The 12,343-nt window shown below is 44.6% G+C and overlaps 2 protein-coding genes across 6 annotated transcripts in view; one reads left to right on the top strand and one right to left on the bottom strand.

The window, feature by feature from the left end:
* NSDHL (NAD(P) dependent steroid dehydrogenase-like) overlaps positions 1-5,425 on the bottom strand; it is a 31,976-nt gene extending 26,551 nt beyond the window's left edge. For both annotated transcript variants that reach the window (XM_045883792.3, XM_045883801.3), the window contains exon 1: positions 5,289-5,425. The gene's annotated coding sequence lies outside the window, so the exon portion shown is untranslated. The remainder of the gene's footprint in view (positions 1-5,288) is intronic.
* Positions 5,426-5,568: 143 nt separating this feature from the next.
* CETN2 (centrin 2) lies at positions 5,569-9,763 on the top strand. 4 transcript variants are annotated; one of them, XM_045883786.3, is made up of 5 exons: positions 5,569-5,699; positions 6,641-6,799; positions 7,126-7,254; positions 8,595-8,732; positions 9,185-9,763. In XM_045883786.3, the coding sequence occupies exons 1-5, from the start codon at positions 5,601-5,603 to the stop codon at positions 9,272-9,274; spliced, it is 615 nt and encodes a 204-aa protein (XP_045739742.2). In that variant the 5' UTR covers positions 5,569-5,600; the 3' UTR covers positions 9,275-9,763. The 4 variants fall into 4 exon arrangements, with proteins under 4 accessions (XP_045739742.2, XP_045739734.2, XP_045739737.1 ...); XM_045883778.3 differs by having other exon boundaries at positions 8,595-8,810; XM_045883781.3 differs by having other exon boundaries at positions 5,585-5,653; positions 8,595-8,810.
* The last annotated feature ends 2,580 nt before the right edge of the window (positions 9,764-12,343 follow it).

Raw genomic sequence — 12,343 nt, 5'->3', positions numbered from 1 at the left:
CTCATGTCTTTCTCCTTCACAAAATTATGTCTTTGAATCCATTAAAAACCAGTATGTATGCCCTCCATACACACTGGGACAAAGCCTTAAACTAAAACAACAACAACAACAACAACAACAAAACCTAGGAAGAGACCAAGTGAGCCCAATCTCCTCCTTCCTGCTGGGGCAAGTCCCCAACAACTAAGTCCTGGAGGCAAAAGGAAAGGACAGTCTGTCCACTTCAAACCAGACAGAAAGACAAGTGTTTTCTCCTTTGAAAACATGGGAGATTGGCTTCTTTGTAAAGATGAAATGCAGAGCAATTCAGAGGGGTGTGTTAGGGTGTGTGGGGGTGGTCGGGGCCCTGCCTGCTGTCTTCCATGGAGTCAGTGCTAGAAACTAATATTCTCTGGCTCCATCCAAGTTCATCACTCTAGTCTGTGGACAGACAATGCCTGTGTGCACAAGAAAACTGCAAACAGGAATCAAGGCAAAATGCACTTCTCTAAAGGATTCAATCAGCTCAATCTTGTCCTTTCATAGATCTAAGGTATCTTGTTTCTGTCACTCATTCGTCTCTCTGCTTGTCTATCTCTAGGACACAGAAAGGTCCTGGCTTTGATTTTGTTGTGGCCCCTGAGAAAACCATCAGCATGCCTGCAAGTTTTAGCTTATGTTGTTCCCTCCACCTGCAGTATCTTCCCTCTTCTTGGTGAGTTCCTCAAACAAGTCCCAAGGGTAAAGGGGACCTGCAACTTGTAAAAGAGCACCCGGGTATCGGCTCACTCACCGAATGCTGGCCACTGCCAAGCAGAACCTGCACAGGACACAGCACCAGCCTCCAGGGAGCCCACCATGTAGTATGGGAGACAGACGTAGCAGGGAACTGTGGAAGTGCTTCTGGGCTCTGAGGAAGGTAAACCCGGAGCAGGGAGGCTGGCCCGAGGTGATCCCTGAGCCAAGTTCTCAAGGCCACAGAGGAGTGAGTCTAGCACGGGGGTTGGGTGTCCTGAAAGACATTCCATGGCCAGCGATGGGAAGGACAAGGTGATGACACAAAGCCAGCATGTTCTGGCAACTGTGACAAGTTGTGTCGCAGCGAGTGTGAAGCAAGACTAGGAGCAAAGTTGAGAATAGGAAGGGGCTGCGTGCCAGGTTAAGGGGTTATACTAAGAGGAGATGGGGGAGCCCCAGGAAGTTGTAAGCAGGGTGAGTGTTAAGATTGGAAGCAACACTCTGGCTGCAGTGTGGAGAAGGGATTTTACCCAAGTCTAAGGCTTTGGGCATGCTGGGGAGGGGAAAGAGCAAATCGAAGAAAAGAAATAATACTGCCTGAAAAGATGCTAAATGTCAAGTCCTTTTACATCTAAATATATTATACCATGAAGATCCCCAAAGCGCTCAGTTAGGTCCCGTTCAACAAAGGAGAAACCCAGGCTCAGAGAGGTCAACTGACTTGCCACAAGTCAGGCAGATGTTACGCAGCCAAGGCAGGCGAGGTTGTTCTTCCTACTCTGCCGGGCTGCCACCCTGCACGCTGGCTGGGAAATAGGGTGTGGAGAGACATGATGTATAAGGACTAGCAGAGGCAAAACTGGGCAGGAGGCTCAGATGCCAGGTTGAGTCTGGACTTTACTCAACAGTCACACGAGAAAAGGGCAAAAGGTCAGCAAACACTTTCACTTAATGGATGTTAATATATTTCATGCCTTTCTCAGCCTGAGAAACTTATGCTCTGTCCCCTGCCTCCCTAAATACTGCCCCAGTGCCCAGAGGGGAAGCAGGTAAGGGCCGAGAACCCTTTTACACTGGGCTAGTTGCAGAGGGCAGATCCTGGATCTCTAGTTCCAGTGCTTTAGCCCATACCTTTGCACACCCCCCCTTGTAATTCTCCAAGCATGCATGAAACCAGGAGCTGGTTCTTTGAAAAGATCAACAAAATCGATAAACTTTTGGCAAGACTCGTTAAAAAAAGAGAGGACCCAAATAAGCAAAATAACTAATGAAAGAGGAGAAATAACAACCAACACCAGAGAAATACAAACAATCGTAACAGAAGATTATGAAAAAATATATGCCAAAAAATTGAACAACTCAGAAGAAATGGGTAAATTCCTAGAAACATATAACCTACCAAAACTAAACAGGAAGAATTAGAAAATTGGAACAGACCAATTACCAGCAACGAAATTGAATCAGCAATCAAAAAACTCCGAACAAGCAGAAGTCCGGGACGAGACAGCTCCACAGGTAAATTCTACCTATTCTTCTCAAGTTATTCCAAAAAATACAAGAGCAAGGAATACTCCCAAATTCATTCTATGAGGTCAGTGTCACCCTGATCCCAAAACCAGATAAAGACACCACAGAAAAAGAGAACCACAGACCAATCTCTCTCACGAATATAGATGCAAAAAATCCTACACAAAACCTTAGCAAACCTAATTGAACAATACATTAAAAAAAAATCATACACCACTATCAAGTAGGATTTATTCCTGGGATGCAAGGGTGGTTCCATATTTGCAAATCAATCAACATGATATATCACATGAATAAAAGAAAGGATAAAAGCCATATGATTATTTCAATAGATGCAGAAAAAGCATTTGACAAAGTACAACCCCCATTCATGATAAAAACTCTCAACAAAGTAGGTCTAGAGGAAACATGCCTCAATATAATAAGGGCCTTACATGGAAAACCCACAGCTAACATCATACTCAATGGGGAAAAACTGAAGCTTTTCTCCTAAGGTCAAGAAGAAGACGACAAGGATGTCCACTCTCACCACTTTATTCAAACATACTACTGTAAGCCCTAGCCACAGCAATCAGACAACATAAAGAAATAAAAGGCATCCAAACTGGAAGGAAGAAGTGAAACTCGTGTTATTTGCATTTGACATGATACTATAAATAGAAAATCCTAAAGAGTCCACCAAAAAACTATGAGAACTGATATGAATTCAGTGAAGTTGCAGGATATAATATCAATGTATAGAAATCTCTTGCAGTCTTATACACCAATAATGAAGCAGCAGAAAGTGAAATTAATAAAACACTCCCATTTACAATTGCACCAAAACAACAAAATATCTAGGAATATACCTAACCAAAAAGGTGAAAGACCTGTACTCTGAGAACTATAAAAAGTGAGGAAAGAAATCCAAGATGATGCAAAGAATGGAAAGACATTCCATTCTGATGGGTGGGAAGAACAAATATTGTTAAAATGTCCATACTACCCAAAAGCAATCTACACATTTAATGCCATCCCTATCAAAGTACCAACAGCATTTTTCACAGAAGTAGAACAAACAATTCTAAAATTTGTACGGAACCATGAAAGACCTCAAATAGCCAAAGCAATCTTGAAAAAAACCAAACAAAACTGGAGGTATCATAATCCCAGATTTCAAGTTATATTACAAAGTGGTAGTAATTAAAACAGTATGGTACTGGCATTAAAACAAACCACATAGATCCATAAAACAGAAGAGAAAACCCAGAAATAAACCCACAACTATGTGGTCAATTAATCTCCGACAAAGCAGGAAAGGATATCCAATGGGAAAAAGACAGTCTCTTCAACAAATGGTGTTGGGAAACCTGAACAGCCACATGCAGAAGAATGAAACTGGACCATTTCCTTACACCACACACAAAAATAAACTCAAACTTTGGATTAAAGACGTAAATGTGAGACCTGAAACCCTAAAAATCCTTGAAGAGAGCACAGGCAGTAATCTTTCTGACATCGCCTATAGCAACATTTTTCTGGATATGTCTCCTGAGGCAAGGGAAATAAAAGCAAAAATAAACTATTGGGAAACAATCAACAAAACTAAAAGGTGACCTATGGAATGGGAGAAGATATTTGCAAATGACATATCTGATAAAGGGTTCGTATCCAAATATATAAAGAACTGATACAACCCAACCTCCAAAAAACCAAATAATCTAATTAAAAAGTGGGCCAAAGACCTGAACAGACATTTCTGCAAAGAAGACATCCAGATGGCCAACAGACACATGAAAAGATGCTTATCATCACTTATCATCAGGGAAGTGCAAATCAAAACTACAATGAGATACCACCTCACACCGGTCAGAATGGCTAAAATGAACAAGTCAGGAAATGACAGATGTTCTGAGGATGTGGAGAAAGGGGAACCCTCTTGCACTGTTGGTGGGAATGCAAACTGGTGCAGCCACTCTGGAAAACGGTATGGAGGTTCCTCAAAAAATTAAAAATAGAACTATCTTATGATTCAATAATTGCACTACTGGGTATTTACCCAAAGAACAAAAATAAAAATTCAAAGGGATCCATGCACACTGATGTTTATAGCAGCATTATTTACAACAGCCAAGATACTGAAACGGTCCAAGTGTCCATCGACAGATGAATGGACAAAAAAGGTGTGGTATATACACAATGGAATATTACTCAACCACCAAAAAGAATTAAATCTTGCCATTTGCAATGACATGGATGGAGCCAGAGAATATTTTGCAAAGCAAAATAAATGAGAGAAACACAAATACCATATGATTTCACTCATATGTGGGATTTAAGAAACAAAATAAATGAGCATGGGAGGGTGTTAAAAAGAGAGGCATACCAAGAAACAGACTCTTAACTATAGAGAACACACTGATGGTCACCAGAGGGGAAGTAGGCGAGGGGATGAGTTACATAGGTGATGGGGAGTAAAGACTGCACTTATCATGATGGAAAAAAAAAAACAAATAAATTTTTAAAAAAGAAAAAAAGAAAAAAAACAGTCTCCAAGCACCCCTCACACTCCCAAAACTCTTGTGTGACTTTGCTCACGACAGTATCTCGGCCTGAGTGTTTGGGTGTCAAAAAGAGTATATTTTAATGACCTCTCTCTCCCTCATGCTCGCTCATTATCTCTTTCACTCCCTTCGAAGTCCGTTCCCAAGCCTCCACCTCACCTTCCTGGGCTGCTTTTAGCCAGAAGAGAAGAGATCCTCTCTTAAAATCTGTTCGGGGGAGAGGGCGGTGCTCTAGAATGGACACCCTCAAAGGAAGAGCCTCAGCTGGATTCGGTTTCTAAGTACCAGTCGTCCAAACCTCTGTGACATTCCCGTTCCCTTCTCTGGGTCTCAGTCGCCCCTTGAGTACAGTCTCCGCTCTGACACGAAAGGTCACGGTCTTCTCTGGCCCCTCTGGCCCTAATTCAGAAAGGCCCCTACCGAAGGCCCCACCCAGCCCCCTACCCTCCCGCCCAGCAGCCGATAGAACGCAGCCTCCAAGGGCGAGGTCGTGATCCTCACCCGTCCGTAGGTGATCCCCTGGTCAGCCTCAGCGCGCCTTCAGCTTGCACCCAAAGACCTACGGCCCCGGGAGCCACCCTTTTCTCCCCGTCCGCATGAGCAGAGGATCTGCCGAGACGCCTCCGCCAAGAGGATTGGCTCAGCTCGGCGCCAGCTCAGCCAATCGGCGCTCATAACATGATTCTGCCCAATGAAGCCAGGTCTCGGCTGTGAGCGCACAGCCCCCAAGCCCTGGGCCTGGCTTTTGTCCGGTTAGCCCCACCCACCACAGCCCTACGCCAATGGGGAGCAGCGGCGGCAAGCGGGCCGCCAATGGGGAGCGGCGCCGCGCGCGCGGGGCGGTGGGAACGGCGCCGAGTCAGTAGGTACGTCGGTTGCCGTAACAACGGGCAGCGGGGTCCATCGGCAATGGTGAGTGGGGGCGGCCCTTTGGTGCCCCGCGCCCAGAGGCCAAGCTCTTTCCAGGCCTCATCTGACCCTGCCAGCTCTCCTGCTCCGTTCTCGGCTTTGGAGTGACCCTACTTCCTCTGAGCTCTTTCCCGGAAGGGTAGGGTAGAGATGCCGGCCGCCCAGCTGGGCCTGTGATTCTCCGCTGTCTCCCCGTCATCCAGTCTGCGCCCCCCACCCCATCCCTCGGGCTCCCCTGGCCTTCCCCTGCCAGCGCCCTCGGTGACCGCCCTTGGTCGGAGAAAACTCGGGTTACCTGCATGCCCTGACCCTTCAGACCCTGGCCGCCTTGCGCTACCAAAGTTTACCCACAGAAACGGGGAGGGGGGGGGAGGTTTATTATGTTTGTTAACGTGCATTCTAAATAAGTACAGGGACATTCGGGAGACGTTTTGAGCTTCTTGACGGAGGCACAGAGGTGTCGAGTGGATTGAGTTTTATTATTCGGTATTGGCAGAATATACACCTTAGCTACGTAGTAATATTTAGCCAAATGTAGAAGTAATCACAAAGTCGGAGTACATAGAGGGAAGCGGACTACTGCGAGCAGGTGTTGTAAGGACATTTCTAGACTTAGGATCCCCAAATTCAAGGACAGCTGATTATCTGTACAGTTATCCACAGTCAGCTCCTTGGCTAGATCTCTTTGGGGATGATTTTCAATAAGAGATGCCCAAAGGAACAAGGGGTCTCCTTGCTTCTAGAAACAATAGGAAAGAAGAGGGAGGGATAGAGGTGCATGGAAAAGATTCATTGTTCTTTCCAGTAAAGCATATTCTTTCCTGTTAAGCAAAGCTTTGGAATTGCTTGGTGTAAATATTTTTAAAATACTTTGTAACTATTTTATGTAAAATATGGATTGTATTACATAATATTGTGCTTCTGTGTTTGTAAAATATCTAAAGGCCTCTAACTTTAAGAAGGCAAGCATGGCATCATCTGCCCAGCGAAAAAGGATGAGTCCTAAGCCAGAGCTTACTGAAGAGCAGAAACAGGAAATCCGGGAAGCTTTTGATCTCTTTGATGCTGATGGAACTGGGACCATAGATGTTAAGGAACTTAAGGTAAGCCCTTTACATTCCCACTGTGCTGTTTTGCCTTTCCTCTACTTCTTTGTCTTCTTTCCCTGTTACTGCTCTACCCCTTTGGCCCTCTTCTCCTTGCAAAAAGTAACAGCAGAGTTTGTAGTATGCTCTGTTTTCCTGTCTTTATTTACCTCAACTGTTATAAAATAAAATTGAGCACAGATATCAATCTGCATAATGTTATAGTGTTTCCTAGTCATTTTAACGTGATTGTGTCAGATGCTGGCTTAATGCTCTCAGTGCTGTCATTTTTGCTCCTGCTAGGTTTAGATGTGCATATTGAGATAATCCTGTTTTCATTGTAGGTGGCAATGAGGGCACTGGGCTTTGAACCCAAGAAAGAAGAGATCAAGAAAATGATAAGTGAAATCGATAAGGAAGGGACAGGAAAAATGAACTTTAGTGACTTTTTGACTGTGATGACTCAGAAAATGGTAAGTTAGCTAGGATAACCAGCATATTTTCCACGCATAATAGTGAAGAAATTTGAATCTAGATATAAAAATGTCTTCACTGAAGAAAAGTTAATACAAACTGGAGGGTTCAGCTGAAAAAGGATGGTATTTATGACTGACAATTAGGATGCTTAGGTTCTACTTGGCTTTCTCCAAGGCCACAGAATCACAGGAAAAGTCCGTTTCCCCTCTGTAAACTCATGAAAGTACGACTGCTGTCACTCTTGTGATTATTTTTCTCCAACTGATACGTCACTGTGATAGCCACAAGCAGTAAAACCTGTAAACACCAGCAATATTGCACTGACTGACAAGACGAAATGCCTATACTTTAAAGGTCAAAATTCTTTTCTCTCTCATTTCTTGTTCTGGGCGGCTTTAGCCTGAGGGCAGGTTACTTCAACAGCTGTGTTTTTCATTGCACCGAATTTGGCCTTTCAGCACTTTCAAGGTTGAAGTCACCCATTGTCTGGTCCCACAGGTGTCACCATTTTACAGGATCCAGAGGGCCAAGAAAGACTCTGTCACCCGAACAATCCACCTCACTCCTCTGCATGCCTTCCCACCTAGGATGTATGTTTATGTTCCCCTTGGGCCATTGCTCTTTCATTGGCTTTCTGGCTCCTCTTTTGTGTGGCTCAGCTATGCTCGACTGGCCTGTGGAAAAGTAACTCCATGTATGTCTCAGGTCACGGGTCTGTTCCTACTCTGATAATTCTGTTGCTTTGAAAACATCTAATCATACCTATTTTTTGTGTGTGTCTACTAATTTAAGAGATCAGGAAGCTAAATGTTCTGTAACTACCTAGTAAAGCCGTCCCACATTGAGGGTTGGTTCCCAAATTGCTCTTATTAGAGGGATTCTCTCTATCTTTAGCTACCTTTCAGGAACTTCTGGAGTTTGAGTTCTTGGAGATTTTCCTTTCTTCCTCTTTTATAGTACTTGGGATCCCAATAACTCTCCATGATCCCATAACAAGTTAAATAGCCCTCTCTGTCCTCCCTGCATCTCCCTACCCCCGCCAAGAAGATCCCTCTTCCACCAGCTTAAGCAGTATATTTCCCCTAGCTTTAACTGTACCTTCTACTCCTATTTCTCTTTGGTTTGTACAGAAAGAATGTTTTATATTTCCCTTTTAGCCGCTGTGTTTATAATAATGTCACTGAGTTTGTCCTCTTCTACCCTGGGTGATGTTTGATCTCCTGTGAGCTAGGACTTATGTCATGAAGGCCATCATCAAGACCATGTAAAGGGGTTAGGTGCTAGTGGGGTTGCTGCACAAGTAATTGCTCCTGTGTTTTCTGTTTTACTTGTTAAGTCTGAGAAAGATACCAAAGAAGAAATTCTGAAAGCTTTCAAGCTCTTCGATGATGATGAAACTGGGAAGATATCATTCAAAAATCTAAAGCGTGTGGCCAAGGAGTTGGGTGAGAACCTCACTGATGAGGAGCTACAGGTTTGTAAGGCATCAGACTGGAGCTCAATTCCTGCTTGGAGCCCCTGTGTGACTTCTCGGAGTTTCATTTTCTCTGATGTGAGCCCCACTGAAGGAAAAGTAGTGTTCTCTTGTCCCTCTGTTGACCACTTAATTTCTCCTTTGATAGCGTGACAAATCTATGTGCCCTGCTCCCAGAAAAATGCACACATGTACAATTTTACTTACTATTTTAGGTTTTAGGAATTCCCCTGGACAGGATGATCTTCAAGTTCCCTTCTAGATGATATGTGTGACAAAGTATTGCTTGATTTTTAAATAATTTTTTGGGAACCAAGCTGTTATAAAAAGCGTATATTTGCATTGGGTGGACCACAACTGTCTATTCATGCAACATTATAAAGACCTATTGCTCAGTTATATTTTAGTTTTATTTATGAATTAATCTAAGCTGAGCCTTCATTATCCTGCAGGAAATGATCGATGAGGCTGATCGAGATGGAGATGGAGAAGTCAATGAGCAAGAGTTCCTGCGCATCATGAAAAAGACCAGCCTTTACTAAAATCAGTCTCTTCTTTTCATATTGTGTGAAACCTGGGTTTTGAGAACATAAACTATTTTCTCCTACTGACCTACCTGTATAACTTTAGTAACAATCTTGAATCTCTTTTAGGTATTTGAAAGTGTTCTTTGACATTTAAGTTCTCTTTAAGGTGACCTGCTGATTGCTTCAATTCCCCAGAGCAAAACAAAAGCACATTACGGTGGTGAAAAGGGTCTTAAAGCTTTCACCCACCTGCATTTCTGCCTTGTATCACCTCACTCTTGTCATGCATTTCCACACTGATGCCACCCAGAACGACTTCTTAGACAAGCACATGTTGTATCCAAGCCACCAGAAGCAGGGGGCATCTCCTTGATGTTTCTAGTTATAACTGACACCTGAGTGCCGCTTTCTCTTTTATAAAACCCAGTGAATTTACTCACGTGCATTTGGATGTGTGTTTGTGCTATTTGTTTTGTCTTAAAAATAAAGCCTTTCTTATTTTAAGCTTTTGTTCTCTAGGGATGAGTTCTTTGGCCTTGACTATGAGTTCATCTTCTAAACCACGTGTTGAAGGCAGCCTGGTAGATCCCCAACTCCTTCCCAGCCCATGGACAGAAAATGAAATCATCCTTTACTATTGACTTGAATTGTTTCTTGCCTTGGGAATCTGTCAGGGTTAAAACTAGCAGAATCTCCATTTCACCTACACCTAAATGCTGCCTTAAAAATAGTTTGGGCAAAGTGTAAGGCTGAGAGTCCTATTGGTAATTTGTGCTTGGACAAATTGGGGGCAGGCAAGTTACTATGACAGTAGGTTGAATTTAACCAACCTCTGGTCACTGTCTCAGAACTCAGTGTTAGATTGGGCTGAGTGACCTTGTCCAGCCCCCTCTTAGCCCTACATAGGATGACCTATAAGAGAAGCCCTGGCAGATAAAGTCTCTGCCCCAGGCTGAGGGTGGGGAACAAGAAGGGCCAAGGGGAAATGGAAAACCTGGAGATGGAGAGAATAGATTTCAAACTTCTGGGGGCATCCTAATCCCAGGATAGGGTTACCTGATTTAGATAGCAAAGAAAACACCTAAGGGAATGACAATTTTTTTTAGTATAAATATATCCCATTTGGACTTTTTGTTATTTATCCATTGTTGATCTGAAATTTACCTTTACTTGGATTTCCTGTATTTCAAGTGGTACCCCTACATGGGAAGCAGGTAAAGAGGCATGACCCTGGGCCTCATCCCTGGACACTGGCATCCTGAAGGACTTGGGAACCCTCCAGACAAGCCTCCTGCAGAGGGATCATTCCCTGAGAAACACTGGAGTGTGGTGGGGAGAGCGCAGAGTAGCCTCAGACCTGGGTTCTCTCATGGGCTCCACCACTTTCTGGCTGGGTAATTGGGGACAAGTTCCTTCTCCAAGTGCCTTGGTTTCCTTGTCTGCATAGTGGGGATAAGAGTTGTGCTTAAGTCAGAGTCACTGAGGACCCAAGGCAGAGTCACACAAAGGGCCAAGAAGGCATTTCAGAAGTGTTTGTTCTCAATCTCATTTCCTTGGTGTGATTGTCACATAGCTTTGTTGTTAGATGTGGGTCTGTGAAGTTTTTATGTTTACTGTCCCCCAAAGCTGAGTTGATAGCATTTACCGGGAGGGTTTGACCTTTGTCATACTGCTGTTTTCTAATAAGAGGCATATGATCTGATAAAAGACATACAATATTGGAAAGGAATGAGAAGCCTGGGCCCTACTTCCTATTTTACTGTTAACCGTCACCCTGGAAACATTCTTATCTCCTCCTTCTTAATGTTCTTATAAATGAAATAGAGTCAGGAATATTGGGGGAAGGGAGAGTGATAAGTAACATGTTATCGTTAAGGATAAAAACAAGCATAACGTACTCATACTGGTGCCTGTCAGCCATTTTAAAATAGGTTTGCCATTGCTCAGTGGAAGGGATGGGGACAGGGGGAGCAGCACAGATCAGTGGGTGTGGGACTGGAAGAGAGTCATATGGGGGGCAAGAATATGGGGACAGCGAAGCAGCTGGGACTGCTTCATGGGGAGGTAGAAAAGGGAGCTGCAAGGGGTGGGGGAATGTGGATGGAGAGAGGGCTGGGGTCAGTTTATGAAGGGCTGGACCAGATAGTTGAAGGGAATGGAGGGGATGGGGAAGAAATGGTAGGAGAGGTCAATGCAGGTGCAGATGATGTAGAGAGTTGTAGAGCGGGTGGAGGGTAATGTGGAGGGAGGGGACAGAGTCAGCTTAGGTGGGGTTGGACCAAGTGGTGTAAGGGAGATGGCAGGGCGTGGGGACAGAGAAGTAGAAGAAGTTTCTGTGAGGCCAGACCAGGGAAATGTAGGAGTAATTAGGTAAGATGTGGAGGGTGTAGGGTGGATACGGAGGGAGAGACAGACTACTCTGCCGACTCAGTTCATGGGGAGGATCTATAGAGCTGGAGGGGAATGGAGGACGAGGGGAAGGGAGAAAGAGGGAACAGGAGTCTACTAGAGAGATGTATGGAGAGTAGGGTAGGATGGAGTGAGGGAGGTAGGAGAGGTCAGTTCAACTGGGGAAGAATTAGAAAGATCCTGGAGAGTGAGAAGGGGTTGGGAAGTAGAGGGCCCAAGGCCAGTCCACTAGGGCAGGAAAGAGTGATTAGGTGGGGGGAGAGAGAAAGGGGAGAGAAAGGGAGCAGGGGTTAGTTTCTATATAGATGGCCCAGCGCTGTAGGTGCTTGGAGGGGGGTGATGGGGTGATGGGGAGGTGGGGGGAGCTGAAGTGGGTTCACCTGGGGCTGGGCCAGGGAGCTGTAGGGGAGTGGGGTGGGATTTGACATAGAGAGCACAGAGATTGGTTCATGAGATTGGGGGGGAAGGGAGGAAGAGATTCCTTCATGTGGAGTTGAGGGGAATGAAGAGCAGAGGTAATTTCATATGCGGGTGGAGTAGAGAAGTGTAGGGGTGTGGTAGGATGGAGAGCAAGAGACAGCATTCCATGTTGAGCTGGATATTGGGAAGGAGAGGCAGCTGAAGTTGGCTGATGTGCCATGGACCAGAGAGAGTCATAGGGAGGTGGCAGGGAAG

The sequence above is a fragment of the Mirounga angustirostris genome, unplaced genomic scaffold, assembly GCF_029215605.1.
Source record: "Mirounga angustirostris isolate CCGP_5_RB_7025 unplaced genomic scaffold, mMirAng1.0.hap1 SCAF_11, whole genome shotgun sequence".
NCBI lineage: Eukaryota > Metazoa > Chordata > Mammalia > Carnivora > Phocidae > Mirounga > Mirounga angustirostris.
The sequence above is the reverse complement of the archived record's forward strand: the minus strand, read 5'-3'. Positions and strand labels throughout refer to the sequence as shown.

Bases quoted from the DNA above. Each gene is read 5' to 3' on its own strand.
- CETN2 (XM_045883778.3), top strand. From the start codon at position 5,601: ATGGGGAGCGGCGCCGCGCGCGCGGGGCGGTGGGAACGGCGCCGAGTC. The intron at 5,700-6,640 runs GTGAGTGGGGGC...AAATATCTAAAG, and splicing joins AGCGGGGTCCATCGGCAATG to GCCTCTAACTTTAAGAAGGC. The intron at 7,255-8,594 runs GTAAGTTAGCTA...TTACTTGTTAAG, and splicing joins CTGTGATGACTCAGAAAATG to TCTGAGAAAGATACCAAAGA.